At 48.6% G+C, this 22,515-nt stretch overlaps 1 protein-coding gene across 1 annotated transcript in view; it reads right to left on the bottom strand.

Moving 5' to 3' along the window:
* Positions 1-22,515, bottom strand: part of baz1a (bromodomain adjacent to zinc finger domain, 1A) — a 35,705-nt gene that overhangs the window by 6,664 nt on the left and 6,526 nt on the right. The window contains exons 6-21 of the mRNA XM_054741835.2: positions 22,050-22,137; positions 21,867-21,965; positions 17,192-17,425; positions 17,023-17,118; positions 16,599-16,737; positions 9,844-9,975; positions 8,655-8,975; positions 8,408-8,573; positions 6,979-7,074; positions 6,778-6,845; positions 5,458-5,555; positions 4,967-5,220; positions 4,658-4,875; positions 568-698; positions 346-482; positions 139-278 (exon numbers count right to left, since the gene is read on the bottom strand). Coding sequence (XP_054597810.2) covers positions 139-278; positions 346-482; positions 568-698; positions 4,658-4,875; positions 4,967-5,220; positions 5,458-5,555; positions 6,778-6,845; positions 6,979-7,074; positions 8,408-8,573; positions 8,655-8,975; positions 9,844-9,975; positions 16,599-16,737; positions 17,023-17,118; positions 17,192-17,425; positions 21,867-21,965; positions 22,050-22,137 — 2,417 coding nt within the window. The remainder of the gene's footprint in view (positions 1-138; positions 279-345; positions 483-567; positions 699-4,657; positions 4,876-4,966; positions 5,221-5,457; positions 5,556-6,777; positions 6,846-6,978; positions 7,075-8,407; positions 8,574-8,654; positions 8,976-9,843; positions 9,976-16,598; positions 16,738-17,022; positions 17,119-17,191; positions 17,426-21,866; positions 21,966-22,049; positions 22,138-22,515) is intronic.

Here is a 22,515-nt window from a genome sequence, read left to right as displayed (position 1 = left end):
TAAAAACTTTAATAAAAAAGAAAACGTGAATATGTGAATAATGTCTCCACTATACTCTCACTGGATGCATCTAATCTATTGTTTGTATAAACAGGTGAAACATTTCATTAAATCTGCATCAGGTCAAAAGAGACATACCAAGTGGAGGTTTGAGGAAGCGCCTGTCAATGCCTTGCTCAATGTGACTAAGGGCCTGAGCCAGGATTTGTACTGAGGTGCTGACAACCTGAGGAGTTCCACTGCCACTGATCCCAGAGGTAGACTTCAGCTCCTGTAGCCTGAGACAAGCACACACCTGTCATTTACCTGTTCAACCAGAGGGGATGAATCTCTGCCGGACCATACCTGTCTCGTAGCCGGGAAGATTCCACTTCCACGGCCTCCGCCTGGTTTTTCATCCTGACACCATCTTTGTCATCAAAGCAGAGCAGCTGATAGTTTCCTGCTTCCAGAGCTGAGCGCCACACCTGTCTATCCATCACCTAATGCCAGAAAATATAAAAGTTGAGAGCAGCCAACAGCAGAGTCTAATGCTGCTAACCCGATGTTGTGGCATGGTTTATGTACTTTGAGTGTTCCCAGGGATCCTTGGTGGATTCGGTCCTCCATGTCAAGAAGCAGGTCCTTCAGTCTAACTTCCATCAGAGTGTCAGCAGTGACAGCGGATTGTGGGACCGTTTGTTCAAACGTAGAATCATCTATAGACAAAAGACAAGCTGGAAGTTTTACCTGGTTTAAAAAAAATCTAAAACTTTATTTATATTTTTGTCTACAGATGGGTTATATGAGTAATGTGATTTTAACTGGTGTTTTAACTTAGTGAAACCATAAACCTGCTAGCATACCTGTAGACCTGCTAGTGCACCTGTAAACCTGCTAATTTACCTGTGAAACTAGTTGGTAAACATGTAAGAGTACATGAGAACCTGCTAGTGTACCATTAGACCTGTTAGTGTACCAGTAGACCTACTAGTGTTCCTGTAGACCTGCTAGTGTACCAATAGACCTACTAGTGTTCCTGTAGACCTGCTAGTGTACCAATAGACCTACTAGTGTTCCTGTAGACCTGTTAGTGTACCAATAGACCTGCTAGTGTTCCTGTAGACCTGCTAGTGTACCAATAGACCTGCTAGTGTTCCTGTAGACCTGCTAGTGTACCAATAGACCTGCTAGTGTTCCTGTAGAACTGCTAGTGTACCAATAGACCTGCTAGTGTTCCTGTAGACTTGCTAGTGTACCAATAGACCTGCTAGTGTTCCTGTAGACTTGCTAGTGTACCAATAGACCTACTAGTGTTCCTGTAGACCTGCTAGTGTACCAATAGACCTACTAGTGTTCCTGTAGACCTGCTAGTGTACCAATAGACCTACTAGTGTTCCTGTAGACCTGTTAGTGTACCAATAGACCTGCTAGTGTTCCTGTAGACCTGCTAGTGTACCAATAGACCTACTAGTGTTCCTGTAGACCTGCTAGTGTACCAATAGACCTGCTAGTGTTCCTGTAGACCTGCTAGTGTACCAATAGACCTGCTTGAGTTCTTGTAGACCTGCTAGTGTACCAATAGACCTGCCAGAGTACCAATAGACCTGCTAGTGTGCCTTTAAACCTGCTAGTGTACTTGTAGACCTGCTAGTGTAAACGCAAACTGGCTGGTGTTCCTGTAAACCTGCCAATTTACCTGCGAAACTGGTACTGTAATGGTAAACATGTAGGCGTACCTGAGAACCTGCTAGTGCAGAGATTGAAGCAAAAAATTCTCATCTGACTAAAAATTATTGGGGGTGGGGGGGCTCACATTGTGTACACGCAGCCACTCATCAGGTTTTGATTGGTTTTAAGGTCAGTATTCTTGTTTCTAAAAAATGTGGAATAACCCGTTCACATACACAGTGTTTAAAAGTGTGGGTGTTGAGATTTCTCTGAGGTAAAAAAGATGATAAGTATTAAAGTACTTTAGGGGGGTCCTGCGGCATGCCCCCCGGAAAAAAATTATTGACATTTTATATTTAAATACATCAGTCTGGTGCATTTTTGGGGGGAAAAGTAGAGTTACAGGCTGGTAGCTATGTATGATAATGTATCTATACATGTTCATTATAATGATATATTTGAGTTAACAAAGTTTTCCTGTCCTTTCTTAAACCATTATGAACAAAGACTACAGTGAAATCCACTGATGCATCCATGCTGCTCAGTACCAGAATTGCACTAGTTACCGAAAGAACCAATCAGCTGGCAGAGCTTCATGCTGAACGTGAGCTGCAGAACTCAATTTAAGGAACAAAGTAGAATCCAGCTGCTGTTATTTATTTGTTGTTGGTGTTTACAGAAACTAAATATATCTGCAGGGTTTTAGGCCCAGGGCAGAGTTTTATACCTCAGACCAGCTTTAGATCATGACCTGTTAATATCATGCTCTTTACACCAATCTGAATATTCTGTAATGTTCACAGACATCCAAACCTTAGAAATGAAATGTAATCAATATAAAAAAAAATTAATATAATTTTTTCATTAAGATTAGTTATCTGTTATACTTATTTACATTTGATAGTAATATGATTAATAATATTTAATCTAATCTTCTATCATTTTTGGGTTTAGTGCATTCACTTAATATTAATTATAAAATTACAAATAACAGGTCACTAGTCTGGGCATAGAAAGTGTTTCTAGGAGCTAACGCTTGTTCAGCAGCTCACCTGTTCCACTGACAGGTGATCAGCAGAGTCATGACTGAACACCGGCCCGAAAAAACAAAGAGATGAATAAAAACACCGATCTCAGATCGGCCCACCAGGAATTTGGGTCCTGGTTCTGCTCGTCACGTTAACTCTCATTGTGAATTCAGAGCTTTATTGGCTCTGTCAGAATCCCAGCGCCTGGTGCGCGCGCAGTTTGTGCGCACCGTGGGAGCGAGCAATGAGCGCACACGTTTTTGCAGCTTGGGTGGTGCAGAACGGTGGAGAAACGCATTTCAACAACACCGGTGCGCGTTTTCAATTAGCGGGGGGGGGGACGACACACTACTAAACCCAAGCGAGCGCGAGAAGAGATTTCGACGGAACTTTTTTCTGATTATTCCAACTGAAATTTCCGTCGCCACGACAGAGAGATTTAATCCCTGTGCTAGTGTTCCTGCAGACCTGCTAGTGCACCTGTAAACCTGCTAGTGCACCTGTAAACCTGCTAGTGCACCTGTAAATCTGCTAGTGTACTTGTAGGCCTACTAGTGTAAACGTTCACTGGCTAGTGTTCCTGTAAATGTGCCAATTTACCTGTGAAACTGGTACGTAATGGTAAACAAGGAGGTGTACCTGAGAACCTGCTAGTGTTCCTGTAGACCTGCTAGTGTACCAATGGACCTGCTAGTGTACCAATAGACCTGCTAGTGTTCCAGTAGACCTGCTAGCGTTCCAGTAGACCTGCTAGCGTTCCAGTAGACCTGCTAGTGTTCCAGTAGACCTGCTAGTGTTCTTGTAGACCTGCTAGTATACCAATAGACCTGCTAGTATACCAATAGACCTGCTAGTGTACCAACAGACCTGCTAGTGAACCAACAGACCTGCTAGTGTACCAACAGACCTGCTAGTGTACCAACAGATCTGCTAGTGTTCCAGTAGACCTGCTAGTGTTCCAGTAGACCTGCTAGTGTTCCAGTAGACCTGCTAGTGTTCCAGTAGACCTGCTAGTGTTTCAGTAGACCTGCTAGTGTTCCAGTAGACCTGCTAGTGTTCCAGTAGACCTGCTAGTGTTCTTGTAGACCTGCTAGTATACCAATAGACCTGCTAGTGTACCAGTAGACCTGCTAGTGTACCAACAGACCTGCTAGTGTTCCAGTAGACCTGCTAGTGTTCTTGTAGACCTGCTAGTGTTCTTGTAGACCTGCTAGTGTATCAATAGACCTGCTAATGTACCAACAGACCTGCTAGTGTACCAACAGACCTGCTAGTGTACCAACAGACCTGCTAGTGTTCCAGTAGACCTGCTAGTGTTCCTGTAGACCTGCTAGTGTTCTTGTAGACCTGCTAGTATACCAATAGACCTGCTAGTGTACCAGTAGACCTGCTAGTGTACCAACAGACCTGCTAGTGTTCCAGTAGACCTGCTAGTGTTCTTGTAGACCTGCTAGTGTTCTTGTAGACCTGCTAGTGTATCAATAGACCTGCTAATGTACCAACAGACCTGCTAGTGTACCAACAGACCTGCTAGTGTACCAACAGACCTGCTAGTGTTCCAGTAGACCTGCTAGTGTTCCTGTAGACCTGCTAGTGTTCTTGTAGACCTGCTAGTGTACCAACAGACCTGCTAGTGTTCTTGTAGACATGCTAGTGTTCCAGTAGACATGCTAGTGTTTTTGTCGACCTGCTAGTGTTCTTGTAGACCTGCTAGTGTCCCAGTAGACCTGCTAGTGTGCCTGTAGACCTGCTAGTGTACCAATAGACCTGCTAGTGTACCAACAGACCTGCTAATGTTCTTGTCGACCTGCTAGTGTTCCTGTAGACCTGCTAGTGTTCCTGTAGACCTGCTAGTGTTCTTATAAACCTGCTAGTGTTCCAGTAGAGCTGCTAGTGTAAACGCAGACCAGCTAGCGTACTGGTAAAACTGCAAATTTACCTGTGAAACTGGTACTGTAATGGTAAACATGTAAGCGTACCTGAGAACCTGTACTGTTTTGAGTCACAGTTCTGCAGCATTTGCTGGAGCCTGTCCCTGTCCTGCAGTAAGGCCTCCCTCAGACTGCTTTCTCTGTGGCCCCGAGGGTTCAAGGCCTCAATCAACTGATCCAGTTCATCCACTGAGCTGTAGAAGAACCACTGGTTGGGCTGTTCAACCGGGACACTTCTGCAAAGCTGAGCCGGGCTTGATCCAGTGCTGTGAGGTGATAAAAAAGAAAAAAATACATTGAGAGTGCTTTCTTGATGATTTTCTTTGACTTGATCAGTTTAGGCTGTGTGTGACCCACCTTTCACCAGAAGGTTCATTCTTAAATCCTTCCTCCTCCTCCTCCTCATCATCATCAATGATAATGACAGCATCCTTAGAGAGTTTTAGACACGGTTTCAGCATGTCCTCTGTCAGGCCGAAAAAGTCCTCTTCCACAAACAGTGCAGAGGCAGATGGCAGGATCCAGTATCTCCGGTACATTCGGTCTCGACCCAAAGGCAGCAGGCTGGTACAGGCTGCTGCTTTCTGAATGCGCTCCTGCAACTCTCGAACCTGCCAGCATCAGGAAGAGAACTAAAAATCTAATAATGACAGACTCCTGTCATGTTGCTGAAATGTCATCATATATGTCACGCCACCAGGCGCAGCTGCTGATCGCCAGCAGGAAGAAAATTACATCCTTCAGGTAATTTCAGCCGTGAACATAATACTACACCAACTTACTGCAGATCTTTGCTTTTTGTAACAAGTGAGATATGCTTAGAGATTTGTAATGGAGTTGCATCTGACCTTCTCCTGCTCCTTCTCCAGCTCCTCTGGACCCAGGCTGGGAGGAGGGCCCGACAGGTTTTTGATGTCAGAATTCATACATTTTTCTTTCTGATTACCTTCAACCCAAAAAGGAGAAACAAAAGAAGCACACATTTAAAAAATAAACATCTTTATGAATTTTCTTAGCTTGAAATTAGGGATGAACCAATACTGGTTTCAAACAGACTTCGACTCACAGTGACCCAAATACAAATACAGGCCACTTACCATTCATGACCCAAGTCACAGTTACATACAACAGAAAAAAAATCCGGTTAGTAAAAATAATTTAATGTTTGATTCAGTTATTCTGACCTGGACTTGATGTAAAACTAGAAAGTTAAACAGGACAGAATAACACCCAACAATCGGATAACTTTTTAACCATTTAAATCTTTAATCTTCACAGTGTTTAGCTACAGCTGAGTTGGGTTTGGACACCACGGTGTATCATGGTAGAGGGTGCCACCACACCACGAACACGATGCTGCCCATACCACGTGACCTTGTTAAGCGGCACATCCACAGACTGATGGAAGACTTTTCAGCCTTCAGCTTCACAACACATGTGGAGGAACAGCATCTGTGCTTGCTCAAGTGCAAGGTGGGTCGACAATGATTTTACTCTGCAAAGACTCCTTCTGCACGCTAAATGGTTTCAGGTGTTGGACAATATCCAACTGCAGGTGAGTTAAATGAACACTTCAGACGTGAGGAATCCCTTAAAGTTCCACCCACGTTGTGCTGTTAAAATGCAGAAAACATGAGAAACCTTCTGTGTCTCACACGCCCTCAAGTTGGTGGTTAATGCAGGCTTTTGGCACAGAAGAGTGTGACTGTTGCCGTCAGGCAGAAAACAGTCGAACTTTTAAACATTCTGCTTGAGCTTAAGCCAGCCTCAAAGTACGGTACATTACCTACTATCCTGCATCGATGAGTACTCAGCTCTAAGGAATTGTACTAGTTTTGGACAAATTGGTATTGGCCCATCCCTAAAAAACATTTTGCTACAAACGTCTGGTTGAACAGAGGCTGCAGCTAGACAGAGGCCTGTTTTGAGCTTAGGATCCTTCCTCAAGACAGAGGGCAGTTGAAAGGCTGCTGCGGGTACCAAGATTATCGGTAGGATGGTATAAAAATCTGATATATGATCAAAAAATCCATCATTTCCTTAATTAATTACTGAGTCTACAGGTGGAGGTGGGGATGGGACCATGCAGAGATGGACTGCGGGAGCGAATGGAATTGGGAGAATAAACGGGAGTAGGTGGGAACATGCTGGGCTCTGTACAGTTTTACCTTCCATTGTCTTTCTAAATGATGAGTTTTCTTCAGTTTTCTCAGAAGGACGTTCTGCAGGTGTTCCACTACAGAGACAACACAGTTAATTTCATCCCAACACAAGGATTTTATCTGTTTTTTTAGGACATTTAGAAGTCGTCTAAATGCAAAGTGAAGAAGAGCTCTTCCTCCTCCTCTTAGCCAAAACGCTCTTCCTACCCATTTATGTGGATCTCCTTTTCCTCCTGCTCCTTTAATTTGTCCCTCATCCGCTGCTCCTGCTCCCTCAACTTCTCCTCCTTCCGAAGACGAATCCTAAAATTGACATGAGAGCACACCTGCTGGTAATGTCGTCTGGATATTGTCGGTTTGTCGCAATGTTTGATCAGCTAATGTTAATTCGTCTTTGGTCGGGTTGAAAGAAGTGTCTTTAGTCAACAACAAACCAAATTAAGAGATTGAAACCCCTTCAGCCAAGGAAGCCCAGAATAATGTGCGTTTTATGAAAAATGCGTGGCTGACCTTGCTCTGAACTACGGAAGCCCAGGAGTGGACATGATAGCCTTCTGCTACGTGCTGGCTAAAATAATTACTGTATTGACCTGAATATAAGACGAGGTTTTTTTCATTGACAATAATTTTAAAATGTGGGGTCGTCTTATAATCGGGGTCTAACCATTACACTCCCATAACAGCAGAGGGCGCCAGACTGCATGTTCGCAGAAGAAAAAAGTGGAGACGGGATCCATAGCAGAGTGGACTGAAAGTGGGGCAAGTTAACAAGCTATAAGGCAGATTTATGCAAATTTTAAGATGACTGCAGTCAATTCAGCAGAGGCGTTAAACATTGCATGCATGGATGGCAGTGAGGATGGCATTCTGGGAGGAGTCAGCAGGTGTAGTGATCTGATGGTACACCAGGACCACAGCAGCGCGAGATTTAAGCACAGCGAGGCAGAGGGCGTCTGAATAAAAGCCTCATTTGACCTTTGATTTGTGAGCAAAGTTCTGATAGTTTGCAATAAAATAGTATTTTTGCTCAGTATTTGTTCTCAAATTTTCAATAAAAACAGTTTATTTAAAAAGGGATTTTTTTTTTGTTTTTTTCTGAAATGAGTCTTGGAAAAGGGGCTCGTTTTATAATCGAGGTAATCCTATAATCAGGTCAATACGGTATATTGTCGGTACGGTATAAGTGGAAGGACACACTTCCACCAGCTTATGGTCAGTGGATCAGGGAGGCAATGTCTCACACACACCTGATTCAATGTGGTTTGGTCATCATTTAAGTCATATTTGAATGATGTCTCTGATGAACTTTTTATAATTTTTTCTTTAACTGTATTTTCTATTCGTGGATTTAATTTTGGGCTTTGTTTCAGCGTTGCCTTGGAACTTGTTTTGTGCTTGTTTTTTTATTTTTTACTTGACTTTAAGTTTGATCAAGTGAAGTGGAGTGCGTGGGGGGTCCAATAAAATGTCTTCATTCAAGAAAAGAATAAGTCTCAGGTGGTTCTGACCCGGCCCGAAAAGCAGCAGGTGTTAACACACTGGTTTACTGAAACACCCCTCTGGTTCTAACTGGAAACACTGGTTGTCCTGGCATGGTTTTGATGGGCTGATCGGGCGGTCTGTACGTGCCGTGTACCTGTGTGCGGCCTCCTCCCGGTCTCTGCGATGTTGTTCTGCTCTGACCTCCCTCAGCTCCTGTCTTGCTGCTTTCTGTTCCTCCAGTGAGTCTTCAATCAGATCTCTGCTAGGAGCTAATGTTAACAGTTTTCCCAGCAACGCCAGGAGGATCTTCAGCTTTTCTTCTGTACACAAAAATCATCATGATAGTTTTTAAACTTCAGTCTGAAAAACCTTGATAGCAGCACACACCCCAACAGTCTAACCTGGGCTGAGGTCATACACCGGTGTGCATGACAGCTTCTTCAGGAGAGCAGGCTCAGAAAACTGCAGGTTTACACAGGGATCGTCCATCAGTGTAAAGGCTCCCTGCTTCTGGTAGCGAAACTTGGCGTTGCCATGGTTACAATAAGCACCAGAACCCAGGATGTGCAGGCGCAGAATTTCTGAGAGTGTGCAGCTGTCCAGGTCCAGTTGCTTCAGACTGGAACCCTGATGCAGCTGAGGCCAGGCAGCAGCCAGTGAGGCCACAGCGCTCAGAGCTGACTGGGTAGGATCCGAGTAGTCGTCCAGAGCCTCTCGCAAGTCTGCAGGCAAAAAAAAAAATAATAATAAAAACCTGATTACCTTCATGTTCTAACAGCTGACCACAATATGAAAACACATTTAGCCAGTCAGTAATGTTAAAACTAATGAAAGCATTTAAGTTACAAAGTGATTATATTTGTGATTTATACATTGTGTTTATGAATTCGGCTGACGCTTTCATCCAAAGTGACAAAGCAGCTAGCCTAGCAATAAACTACTCATAGGGAAGAACACTGTACCAAGGTGACAGGAGGTACAGAGTGGGAAATGGGGGAGTGCACAAGAGGGCAGTAGGGCAGGGGAAAGCAAGAGCAGGGTAGGTGCTAGGGTAGAAGATGCTCAGCAGGTCAGTGATGGAAGTCTGGATGGTCTTGAGTGTTTCGTCGCTCTGCTAGCTCACACTCCTTAGATGACTGGAGTAGATGGGAGCTGTTCTACCAATTTAAGAGCCCATGGCATCAAAGCCTTCTTTAAAAAGATTCAGAGGAAAACAATCAGGAGGGTGAAAGGAAGCCTCCAAGGAAACAGGTAGACAAAAACTTGTGCAAATTGGGCTTTAATAACAATAACAGGTGACACTCAGCTGGGTGAATGTGGGAAAACTAATAAATACTTTAATCATCTCTCCTGTTTCTGTTGTGGCTATTAGCAAAATGCTAACACTTCAGGAACGTCGATCAGTTGCGACTAATGGATCTGTCGTGTGTCCGAGGTGATGGTTCAGACATCAGTAATCCAGGTTCTGTCTGTCTGTCTGTCTGTCTGTCTGTCTGTCTGTCTGTCTGTCTGTCTGTCTGTCTGTCTGTCTGTCTGTCTGTCTGTCTGTCTGTCTGTGTGTGTGTGTGTGTGTGTGTGTGTATCAGAAACCTTCAGCCTGATCTTTGGCCACTTCCTCCTGCTCCTCATCCAGAACCTGAAAGATTGCAGTCAGAAAGAAGAACAGCAGCTCACATAGTGGACCCTCGGGATCAGAACCTACAAGAGCCTCCTCCAGGACCTCTGTGGAGAGAACACATCTGTCAAAAAGAACCAAATCATTCTCAAAGCAGCACAAGCTCTAGAATGTTTACCGTTTTTCATTAAGAATGACTGCTCGAGTGACATCAGGAAGCTTTCCTTGTGAAAACACACGGCGCCAATGCTGCCATGCTAAACTAAAGCTATGAGGAGTTTTTAAGAGATCCTTAAAAACGTGGTCTCACAAAACTGAGGTTTTGATCAGACACGTGAAAAGAGAGTTCTCTTTCTTAACATTCGTTTCGATGTCTCACTATGGGATACGCCCCTCCGCGGATTCCTCAGAAGCACTTATCTCAATACACCAATCCTGATTGGCCAGTGACCGTGACGTACGCGTCCCCTGCTACTAAAAGTAGCAAGCGTCCCAACGCATGCACCATTCAATCACCTCTTCTCGCTTCGGTGGTTGCTTATCTCTCAGGTAAGTTAGCTCAACTGTTCACAGACGGAGCCAGCTAATATTCTCTCTCCGTCGCCGAACGTTAACTTACTGTCCTTCTGTCCTGACCTTCACCATAGGCTTGGGGCATAGCGAGCAGCTTCACACTCCAGTGCACCTGTTCGTTCTCTTGCTAACACACCAGTTAGCCCACATGGAAGCCGCTCCTCCCACCAGCGGAGTCGACCGCGCAGGAGCTCGCCTCTGTACCCATGGGAACAAAATCTCGAGCAAAGACCCGCACAAGGTCTGCTCGAGCTGCCTCGGGCTGGAACACGCCCAGCTGGCATTGGAAGTCCCCGGGTCATGTGAGAGCTGTGCTTGCTTCACCCTGAAGAGCCTTCGCCGGCGGCTAGCGCGCCAAGCTAGCCTGTCGGGGAAGGACCCTTGCCTGCCGGCCCCTGGGCCACCGCCTGGGGACGCCGGTGAACATGCCCTCCCGGAGCCGGAACCGTGTGTCGAACACAGCTGGGGCTCACAGCTCGAACTGGCCGGTCTGAGCCACCCCGTCGAGGACGTGTTGGAGTTGGACTACGGAGACAACGAGGATACCTCGGAACTCCTCATTTCAGAGGAGGACGAGGATGACGACGTTTTTCTCCCCCTCGCTCAAGCCTCCATGCCTAGCTTTCTGTCCTCTCCGAGGGATGGAGCGGTTTCTCCGGCCGCCCACCTGGACATGCAGTCAGTCTGTCGACGCGCTGCGACCAGGCTCAACATCCCTTGGCCCACCGTGGTCACTGAGGCTGTCAGATCCCGCTACGAGGGAAAGAAGCTGCCTCAGGCCACAAGGGCGGCAAAGCCCCACCTTCCCGCCTTCTCCAAGAAGTGAGGTCCTCCTGGGACAAACACCCATTCAGCTCCAGGTCTCCTGTCCAAGGAGCCACCCCGCTGGACTTCGAGGGGATGGATAAGGCTGGCATGCTTCGCATGCCGCCGATGGAAACGCTGGTCGCAGCCCACCTGCACCCACGGCTCTCGGCAACTTCCTCCAGGCCTCCCGCTGTCCCTGCAAAGGCGGACCGCTTCCAGTCGGCGCTGAACGAGAGGGCGTACAAGGCTGCCGTCATCTCAGTCCGAGCTTTGAATGTCTCCTCCATGCTCTCAGCGTACCAAGCCGAGCTCTGTGAGGACATGAATACGAAGCCGGATCCGGAGGTGTGGGAGGAAATCACCGTACTGACCGACATCTGCCTGCGTGTGCAGCGCTGCACGGTCCAGGCCACGGCTAAAGCTATGGGCATGATGGTGCTTCAGGAACGTGCACGAAGGCTGAACCTCACCAACCTCTCTGATAGAGAGAAGGAGGACATTTTGGACATGCCAATCGTGCCTGAAGGCATCTTTGGCTCTGCTTTGGCATAACTGCAGCAACGGTGTGAGGCAAAAAAGAAAGAGGATGAAGCCCTTCAACTCTGCCTTCCCCGTAAGCCTTCACCTGCTCTGCCGGCTCGGCCGACCCTTCCTCAGGCAGCTGCCCGAGCCCAGCCTCAGTTCCGGGTCCCAAAGCGCCCGAAGCCTCAAGCAGTCCAACCAGCTCCTTCGGGCTCAGCGCCTCGACCAGTTTGGCCTCAGAGGTCCGGCAACCAAGCCGCTCCGCCGCCGGGACAACCCACCCGGCCCGGCGGTCAGCAGGCGAGAAAGAAGAAGAGAGCAGCCTGATGGAGTTCTTTCCCTCCCGACGCTGCAGCTGGCAGTTCCCCGTTCGCCAGCTCCTCCTGTTCGATGTTGCCATGGTGCTTTCTCCCCCGTCACGGGACCCCTCCGGCAGAGTCCCCGAGCAGTTCAGGGTGGGGCCAGGACGTGCAACTGGCTGTGCCGGCTCAAAACACACGTCACAAGCACTGACGTTGTTTTTTACAAACATGTCACGCTCAAGAAGCATTAAAAAGTTTGCTGCCGCATCCACACAGAATGTCAAGGGCGCAGCAAAAATCAATAAAAATGTTGCCCATGAGCGGTTCCAGGCGGGGGCGGCCCCTGGCGGACTTTCCCGCCAGCCACGGGTCATCCGTTATCCCCGTACGCCTGGGCCGCCAAAGCACAAAGCCCCCGCGCATGCGCAGTGGTTGCCATGAGCACCACTGCCCCCAACCTCTGGAGGGAGCTGCTGCTCCGTGTGTCACGGCTGTGTCACCGCTCTCCACTCACATAGAGGAATGGACAGCGGTTTCTGCTTCACATTGGGTGATAAGAACTATTTCGAGAGGTTACAGGCTCCAATTCGCTTCAGTTCCTCCTCGATTCTCCGGCGTAGCTTTCTCCCACGCCCAGGGGACATCAGCTCACATCCTTCAGGGAGAAATCTCCTCCCTGCTAGAGAGCGATATGCATTGTGCCTCCCAATCGGTATCAGAGCGGTTTCTACTCCAGGTACTTCCTGGTCCCGAAACGGGGAGGGACCGGTATTCGCTTGATCCTGGATCTGAGAGCCCTGAACCGATGCCTCAGAAAGTACAGATTCAAAATGCTCACGCTCCTTGCGTCTGGTTCACCTCAATCGACCTGAGGGACGCATACTTTCATATTCCCTGTACCCTCCACACAGGAAATTTCTGAGGTTTGCCTTTCAGGGAGTATGTTACGAATACACCGTGCTCCCATTCGGCCTCTCGCTGAGCCCGAGGGTGTTTGTCAGGTGTACGGAGGCGGCGATCGCCACTCTGAGAGGGAGGGGCATTCGGCTAGCCACGTATTTAGACGACTGGATCCTGCTGGCACGGTCCAGAGAGGAGGCAGCGTCAAACACGCTGGTTGTGATCCATCACTTGTGTGGTCTGGGTTTCAGAATAAACTGGCAGAAAAGCGCTTTACTCCCCTCCCAGAAAATAACCTTTCTAGGTCTGAATCTGGACTCAGGGGCGTTCACGGCCCGTCTCTCGGCACTGCGCGTGAACGCGCTCTCGCTCTGCCTGGCGCGCTTCCGCCTACACAGTTCGGTGCGGTTTGCGTTATGCCTCAGGCTTTTGGGTCTCATGGCGTCGGCTATTTCAGTGGTACCACTCGGCCGTCTACACATGAGAGATTCTCATCGCTGGGTGGCTTCTCTGGGTCTCTCTCCAGTGCGCCACAGAGCGCGCAGGGTGACGGTCTCTGCAGCGTGCGCCGCGGTGCTCCGCTGTTGGCGTCACCCCTCCCTCTTGGCACAGGGGGTGCCTTTGGGGTTGGTTCTCGTGAGGAAAGTGGTCACGACAGATGCAAGCCTGTCAGGTTGGGGGGGGGGGGGGGGGGCTCCTGGAGGGTCGCTCTGTCAGGGGTGTGTGGAGCAGAGAGCTCTGGGGACACACATAAATTATCTGGAACTCCTCGCGGTCTTTCTGACCCTGAGGCGCTTCCTGCCTTTTCTCTCCGGCCATCATGTCCTAGTGAGAACAGACAACACCACGACTGTGGCTTATATAAACCACCAGGGGGGGCTGCGCTCCATGCGGTTACACACGCTGGCACGCAGACTGATCCTATGGTGCAGCAGGCATCTCCTCTCAATCAGAGCCACCCACGTCCTGGGTGTTCTGAATCGGGGGGCGGATCTGTTGTCCAGAGGGACATCCCTGTACGGGGATTGGAGCCTGCATCTAGCAGTGTTGGAACAGATTTGGATCCGGTTCGGCACAGCCGTAGTGGATCTCTTTGCCTCCAAGGAGAATGCTTAGTGTCCTCTGTTCTTCTCCCTGCGCGACCGAGATGTACCATTCGGCGTGGACGCGCTGGCGCATGACTGGCCACGGGGACTGCTTTACGCTTTTCCCCCGGTGGCCCCGATACCACCCACCTTGCTGAGGGTACGAACCCAGCACCACACTCTCATTCTGGTGGCCCCATACTGGCCAGCCATGCATTGGGTGGCGGACATTTTCCAGCTCCTGGAGGGCCAACCTTGGAAACTGCCGCTTCGCAGGGACCTGGAGTCCCAAGCGGGAGGCTCAATCTTCCACCCTCATCCAGAACGGCTGGCCCTGTGAGCCTGGCCCCTGAGGGGTGCGGGCTAGGGTCAGCAGAGCTGCCCCAGGCAGTCATTCGAACCATTCAGAATGCTAGGGCCCCCTCCACTAGGTCCCTATATGACTGTAAATGGAGGGTGTTTGAAGCCTGGTGTCAGGGCAGGGAGGTCTCACCCTTCCAGTGCCCTGTGAATGTCATTCTGTCTTTCCTGCAAGACTTGCTGGATGGGAAGAAGGCTTCCTCCACCATTAAAGTGTACCTAGCAGCCATTTCCACCCGACACTTGGGTTTTGGGAAGAAATTGGCAGGTCAACAGCCCCTGGTGTGTAGCTTCATGAGGGGCGCGCGCAGGCTTCTCCCTGTGTCTCGACTCCTGGTACCCTCATGGGAACTGTCCTTGGTGCTGTCGGCCCTCTCTGGGCCTCCATTTGAGCCTATGGACGGCCTGGACCTTAAGATCCTGTCTCTTAAGGTGGTGCTACTCCTGGCTTTGGTATCTGCAAAGCGAGTTGGTGACTTACAGGCTCTCTCTGTGCACCCATCCTGCACCCAGTTTGCACCAGGTGACATGAAGGTGTTCCTGAAGCCCAACCCTGCCTTTGTGCCTAAGGTAGTGGGCTCCTTTTCTCCTATTATCCTCACAGCTTTCTACCCACCGCCCTTCTCCTCTCCTGAGGAAGAGCGGTTGCACAAGCTGTGTCCGTCCGTTAGCTCTAGCTCCCCGCACCTTTTCGAAATGTGTGGAAGCCGTGTTACCCCCCCTCAGGGAGGAGGGCACCCGGATCCTCTCTTACCTAGACAAGTGGGCTCTAGTAGTGACTTCCCAAACACATCCAGAAGTTCATACTTCTGGATGTTCTTTCTCACAATCAAGCCCTGGGGATTTCTGTGAACTACAGAAAAAGTTCTCTAGTTCCGAGTCAGAGTTTCTCCTTCCTCAGGCTGGAAATTTGCTCTCTGTCAAGCAGAGCGCTCTCGAACCAGCAAATAGCCTTGCTGCGTAGTTGCTTAGCGCGCATTCAGCTGGGAACCAAATCGACACTCCGCACAGCTCTCCAGCTGCTGGGGAGGATGGTATCCGGAAATCATCAGTCTGGTGATAAGGCCCTGTGTGGTCCCCCATGTGAGCCCATTGAATTGATCAGCATGAAGCTTCTGTCTTACAAGACAGCTCTGCTCTTAGCCCTTGTATCGGCTAAAAGGGTGGGGGATCTTCATGCTCTTTCAGTTCACCCTTCCTGTCTGAAAATGTCATCAGATGGATCTAGGGTTAATCTGCATCCGAATGCTGCATATTTGCCCAAGGTCATCCCGCTGAACTACGGTTCCATGACCATAGAGCTTTCGGGCTTCAGTCGTCCTCCTTTTGCCTCTGAGGAGCAGAGGAGGCTGCGTTGTCTGTGCCCGGTTCGTGCTCTGCAGGCTTATATAGATCGCACTCGGAGTATCTGAAAAACAGACCAGCTGTTTGTGTGTTTGGAAAAACCCTCCATGGGTAAAGCTTTTTCGAAGCAAAGACCTTCTCATCGGATTGTGGAGGTCATTTCCCTGTGTTACAGCGTCACTGGCTCCCAGCTGCCCCTAGTGGTCAGGGCACACTCTGCTAGAGGTGTGGCTGCTTCTTGGGCGCTGTTTAAACGTTTCAGTTGATGACATTTGCTCAGCTGCAAACTGGGCTACACCCCGCACCTTTGTGAGGTTTTACTACTTGGATGTTTTGGCCCCTTCGGTTCTCTCTGCTGGATCTGACTTGCCATCCTAGGTTGCAATCTCAGCCCAGGTTTGACAGCTGCTCACGGGGCCTTCCGATAAGTCCCATAAGTACCTTGTTGTACCGGGTGAATCCACTGAAAGGGAACGTTAGGTTATGCATATAACCACTGTTCCCTGAAGGAGAGGATTGAGGTACAACTCAGGGCTGCCCCATTTGACAGTCCAGCTCGGTGAAGAGCGGCTATCGAACTGAGGAAAGACAGTGATGCCGTTGCATATAAGTAGAGGGCGGGGCCTCCACACAGCATTGCGTTCATTTGTCTTATAGGCGCGATTAGATGTATCTTCAGCTAGGACACACAAGGGCGTGATGTCCCATAGTACCTCGTTGTGCCCCATTCCTCTCCTTCGAGGAACAGTGGTTATTTGCATAATAACCTAACAATTACAACGTTCTTAACGTAAGCAGGGACCTGACCAGACAGCAGCAGAGTCCAGCAGAACTCACCCAGAGTGACGCCATCAGGAAACTCATCCCTGAGCTCAAAGGGATCACCAAAAGCATGAAGAAACTCCATCACCACCAGAGCTTCTCCGAAGAGCTCTGCAGGAAGACGGGTTCTCACAGGAACCGGAGTGGGAAGTTCCTATCAGAATGAACACAAACATACACATCAGCCAATGGCGGTAATGCCGGTGGGAATGAGGGAGCAGTCATAAGCTTGTTCCATTTCTTCTCTAAAGACCAGAATTACCAGAAATATGTTACTCTGGAAGTAAAAATGTAGAACATCTGAAGATTGAATTAGTGCTAGGTGATGGTGAGTTCATGAACCAGGTAAAATATCTGATCTTTTATCGTTGTATTAACAAGATCTCATTGGTTGATTTTATAACCACTGATTTAAAGTCATGTTTTGACCTTCACTGACCTTCAGGTCTTCACACTCCATGTCCTCTCTGGGCTTGTTCCTCAGCTTCAGGTTTTCAGCATATTTTCTCTTCTCTTCCTTCAGCTTCTCTCGCTCCTGGAATCCATGAACGCATCAAATTATTTTCATTCATTCATTCCATTTTTTCATCCGACGGTCCATTTCTCACCTTCTCCTTCTCCAGCTTCCTGAGCTCCTTCTCCTGCTTCTTCCTCTCCCTCTCCTCCTCAAACCTCCGTCTCTGCTCCTCTCTCAACTTGTCCTTGTCCTCCCGCTCCCTCCTCTTGGCCTCCAGCGCCTCCTCCTTTTCCTTCTTCAGTCGAGCCTTGTCCTGAGTTGCCATCTCCTCCCTCTTCTGCAGCAGCTTCAGCTTCTCTCGTGCATTTGGTGACAGCAGACTTGCCTGGAAACAGAGATTACTCTTTAGAAGACCTGATCAGAAATTAACAGATTATTAGTTGAGATGGCGCTTGCGCGGGTGCAAGCAGCAAGCTGCTCGTCCTCTTTATGCCATGGAACCCCGTGTTTTATTGGCTTTTATTGACGTTTTATTGGCTTTTATGTATTTTTGTCGTCTCTGATGCCTTTTTTGAATGGTGTGGCTTCTCTGGTGACTTATGATCGAGCTGCGCTGCTGAGGATTCGTCCTCCCGTTGATGTAGCGGGTTGCGAGCGCTGGGAACCTCACGGATGGAGCTGCTGTCTGGACTGCCCGTGTGCTCTCTCCCCCCAAGCCGTGATGTGTCGGCCCTCTGTCCGCCCCAGCTCGAGAAGGAAGCATCGGAGAAGACGGAGAAAGCGAGGTAGCCGGCGCGTGAGACGTCGGGCTGGACTTCCTGGATCCCTGAAGAAGCGGCTGGTCCGTTTCGGCCCAGCTTGTGACCCGGTGGTTCCGAGATGTCTTGTGGATTACTCGGCGCCCTGCCTAGTGAACTTGGCCGGCTCTGAGGGTGAGCTGGCACCGTGCCACGGCCAATCGGCTCGACGAACTAGCCAGACTGGGGTTTGCTGGGAGAATCTACGCTCGGTTACGGGCTCAGAGTTAAAGGAGACGGTGCTTGTGTGCGATCTCGGTGCCGCGGCCCCGCCGCAGACCCGGTTTGGTCTGGTCAATGCCAGGTCTGTGCTGAACAAAACTTTTATTCTTCGGGATTTTTTTATTCAGCATGACTTGGGGTTTCTGTGCATCTGTGAGTCCTGGATCCCGTTTGGTGACTCAAGCGCCCTGCTGAAGCTGGTACCACCTGGCTGCTCCTGTTTTAATATCCCCAGATCACGGGGCAGAGGTGGAGGGTTGGTTGTTGTTTTTAAATCCAGCTTTCCTTGTAAACAGCTTACACCCACCATGCCATTTTCTTCTGTGCTTATTTGAACTGTGAATCTCCCCCCGCCTGCTCGTCGTGCTGATTTATCGCCCTCCAAAGACTGACTCTAAATTCCTTAATGATTTCTGTGATTTTGTGGCAGACTGCATCCTAAAATATGACTATGTCCTATTTTTGGGTGATTTTAACATCCATATCTGCTGTCCTGACAATGTGCTTGCTAAAGGTTTTTGAATTTGCTAGATTCATTCAATCTAACTCAATGGGTGCCAGGGGTCACACCCTGGACCTGGTTCTCTCTCTTGAGCCCTTTTCAGATAGACATTCTGACGGCTGCGATCACACAGCAGAGAAAAGTTTCAGATGTCTGACGGCGGCGGGGGGTGGGGTGGGGGGTGGGGGAATCGGACCTATGTTAAGAAGAAGAAGAAGAAAATATCATTTCTATAGCGCCTCTCAAGATAAAAATCACGAGGCGCTTAAGCATAATTTTGCGCACACGAAGACGCATTAGAGACCTGGATGATGAAGCTCAATGGTTAAAGTAATCACTGAAGCGGTGTGAAGCGCTCCGTCGCGCGTCTAGGCGGTACCATAGGAGGCGAGCTGCCGTGGTTCGCTGCATGCTACAGCAGCGGGCTATCTAGGTGCGCACAGCATCCCCCGGTCCCCTCCTCCTCCCCCTCCCCCTTGTCTGGAACTCTTATCTCACCAGTCTGAAGCAGCCACCCTGTCCGTAACAAGGCCGGACCTGTTACTAGGGGCTTCGTCCGGATAAATTCCGGAACACGTTATCCGGATGTTTGTATTCAGGCACAAAGGTCTTACGGACAGAGTCTGGAACATTTCCGTTTTTCATGGCCTGTCTGAAGGGGGCTTTGGTCTCCCTGTCATGAACCTTGTGACTTTGCCTCCTGTGTTCTCTGACCACTCTCCTATACTCTGTGATGTTACGTTGCCATGTCCTGTCCCTGTGTGTGAAGCTCCAGCTACTAGGTTCAGAGCCCTGGATGCAGAAACTATTTCAAAGTTTGTGGACTGCGTAGACCTTTAACCCAGATCCATCTAACATTGATCACTATTCACAACACTTTGATGTACTTTGTAATCAGGTCCTGGACGTGGTTGCCCCTCTCAAGCTTTGCAAGTCTAGGCCTAGGAGGGAGCCTTGGCTCTCTGATGTCACAGGACTTGTAGGCAGGCGTGTAGAGCCTCTGAGAGAAAGTGGAAAAAGGATGGCCTACAGGTCTCGCGTGAGTTGTTCAGAGCATCTCTGGTTGCTTAACAGGATGCTGTGAGGGCTGCCAGAACGGCCTATTTTGCAGACATCATCAAAACTAACTCCAAGAATCCCAAGATTCTCTACAAAACACAAAACTCTATTCTGGTGTATCAGGAGCCTAGCACCATGTCTCCTACAGCTGCTGGAAACTCTGAAGATTTTCACAGATTCTTTGTTGATAAAGTATCAGGCATTAGAGCAGCTATTTCTGGTAACTCTGTTGACCCTGTTCCAGTTCCTCCATCACCACCCACCCTGAGCTCCCTCGATACGGTTTCTTATTCTGAGCTGAGTAAGCTTGTTGCGAGGCAGAAGCCATCTGGCTCTCCACTTGAGGTTCTGCCGCCTTGTCTCTGGAAGGCTGCCTTTCCGTGCCTTGGCCCTTCACTTGGTCAGATTACCAATGGGAGCCTCAGCACAGGTGTGGTCCCAGCTGCTTTGAAAGCAGCAGTTATTCGACCGACCCTGAAGAAACCTGGTGCTGATGTCTCTGTGATCGAAAATTACAGGCCTATCTCTACCCTGCCCTTTACATCAAAACTGCTTGAGAATGTCGTTTATCAGCAGCTGGTCTCACATTTAGCTGACTCTGATCTGTTCGAGGTTTTCCAATCAGGGTTCATGTCTGGCCATAGCACAGAGTCTGCTCTACTGAGGGTCCTAAATGGCATCTATCTATCACTAGATCAGGGTACATCTGTGGTGCTTCTGTTGTTAGACCTGACGGCAGCCTTCGACACAGTTGACCACGCGATTCTACTTGATCGCTTGGAACGATGGGTTGGGATCAAAGAGTCTGCTCTGGATTGGTTTAGATCGTATCTCCACAACAGGACATTCTGTGTTAAACTGGGTGATGTTTTTTCTTCAAGGGACGGGCTCCGCTGGGGGGTCCCGCAGGGATCGATCCTTGGTCCGCTTTTGTTTGCCATTTATCTGCTACCTCTGGGGTCAATCTTTCATAAACATGGCCTATCTTTCCATCTCTATGCTGACGATTGCCAGATTACTCTCCATTGTGTCAGGAGAAAGGTCACTCTATCCAGTCCTTTGTGTCCTGTATTAACGAGGTGAAGTCTTGGCTAATGGCCAACGTTCTGCATCTGAATGAGGGAAAGACAGAGCTCTTGTTTTTCACCCCAACAGCAGGAATGTGGGTCGTTATGTTGATCTTGGCCCTCTTTCTCCCTATTCAAAACCAGTCGTCACCAGTTTGGGGGTGAAAGTTGATGCTGGACTTAAATTTGATGCTCACATCAACTTTGTGATCCGGTCCAGTTTCTTTCACCTGAGACGCCTTGCAAAAATCAAGCCCATGCTGTCAAGAGCCCACCTGGAGCGGGTACTGCATGCATTTGTAATTTCTAGGCTTGATTACTGCAACTCTCTCTATGCAGGGTTGTGTCAGTCATCACTGCGTCGCCTACAGGTTGTGCAGAACAGCGCAGCCAGGTTCCTGACTGGGACCAGGAAACAGGACCACATCAGTCCGGTTCTGGCCTCCCTGCACTGGCTTCCGGTTTGTCATCGTTCACACTTCAAACTCCTCGTCTTTTGTCTACAATTTCTTCCAGGGTGGTGCTCCCCCCTATCTGGCCACACTCCTGAACAGACATTCCCCATCATGCGCTCTGCACTCCTCTGACCAAGGCCTGCTCGCTGTCCCTCGTTCGAGGTGTCGTACTCGCGGGGACCAGGCTTTCTCAGTCCTAGCACCGTCACTCTGGAACCAGTTGCCACCCTCAGTTAGGCTGTCCCCATCTCTGCCAGTCTTTAAGAGTCACCTAAAAACCCACCTCCTCCGCTTGGCGTTTCCTGAACATGTTTGAATTTGGCCCTCTTTTATGTTGATTTTATTTCCCTGTTTTCATTGGTTCACTCTATCCATTGTTTTACCCATTTGTCTTCTACTGGAATGTTTTACCTTTTTTTGTAATTTGTAATTTGAACTGCTTTTATTTTCGATTTATTCACCATATTTAACTTTGTCATGTACAATGTTCAGCACCTTGGGCTACCCGACAGGGATGCGGAAAGCGCTATATAAATAAAGCTTTGACTGATTGATTGATTAAACCAGATTTTAGAATGGACCGCAGACCAGAACCAGACCATGGGACATTCTTTTACCATTTATGTGGATTTCTGTAAATTGTCATTATTTAACAAGTACTATTAATATAGCCGTTTGTTTCAGGACCCAGTGCAACACGAAGAATTAGCTGGTGTGTATTTACCTGAGCAAGGGCAGAGCTGAAGGGAAACACAGGTGGCTCATCGGGAAAAAACTGGGAAAAGTTCTGTTCAGTCAGCCGGTACTTCTTCACAGTGGAAGGCTGAGACAGGTAAGGGTGACTGTTATTATTCTAGTGAGATTCGGGGGGCACCTACCTGTGCAGCAGGTAACAAGCTTTTCTCACCTTCAGCTTTATTATACCCTTCTGAGGCTCACAGTGCTGTTTGAAGAGCAGCTTCAGCCTCTCCTTGGACAGAGCAGATTTTCTTCGACTGATTGGAGAAAAAAAAACCCAGATCAGATTAACAGATGCAGGAAACAAAAGGTTTAAGCCCCGCTCCTATATCAGCCAAAAGTGACACAAATTAATTAGGAAAGCATGTTTTTGAATGACCAATTATTCAATGAAAACCCCAAATACATAAATATTACATATACAATTTATTATGTTAGAAATGATGTCATTCTAAAAATCCTGCATAATTATTTCATGCTCTGAATTTATTTTATGACAACCTCAGTCAGTGGGCGGGGCCAACGCTGATAGCGAGATCCTTTAAACCAAACAGTTACTGGTAAAACAGAGGAGTTTCCCGTTAGTCGTAGTTTAAACTCCAGAACACTGGGTGTTCTGTACAAATGTGTTCCCA

The sequence above is a fragment of the Nothobranchius furzeri genome, chromosome 18 (assembly GCF_043380555.1).
Source record: "Nothobranchius furzeri strain GRZ-AD chromosome 18, NfurGRZ-RIMD1, whole genome shotgun sequence".
NCBI classification, from domain to species: Eukaryota; Metazoa; Chordata; class Actinopteri; order Cyprinodontiformes; family Nothobranchiidae; genus Nothobranchius; species Nothobranchius furzeri.
This window is presented reverse-complemented; position numbering and strand designations above follow the sequence as displayed.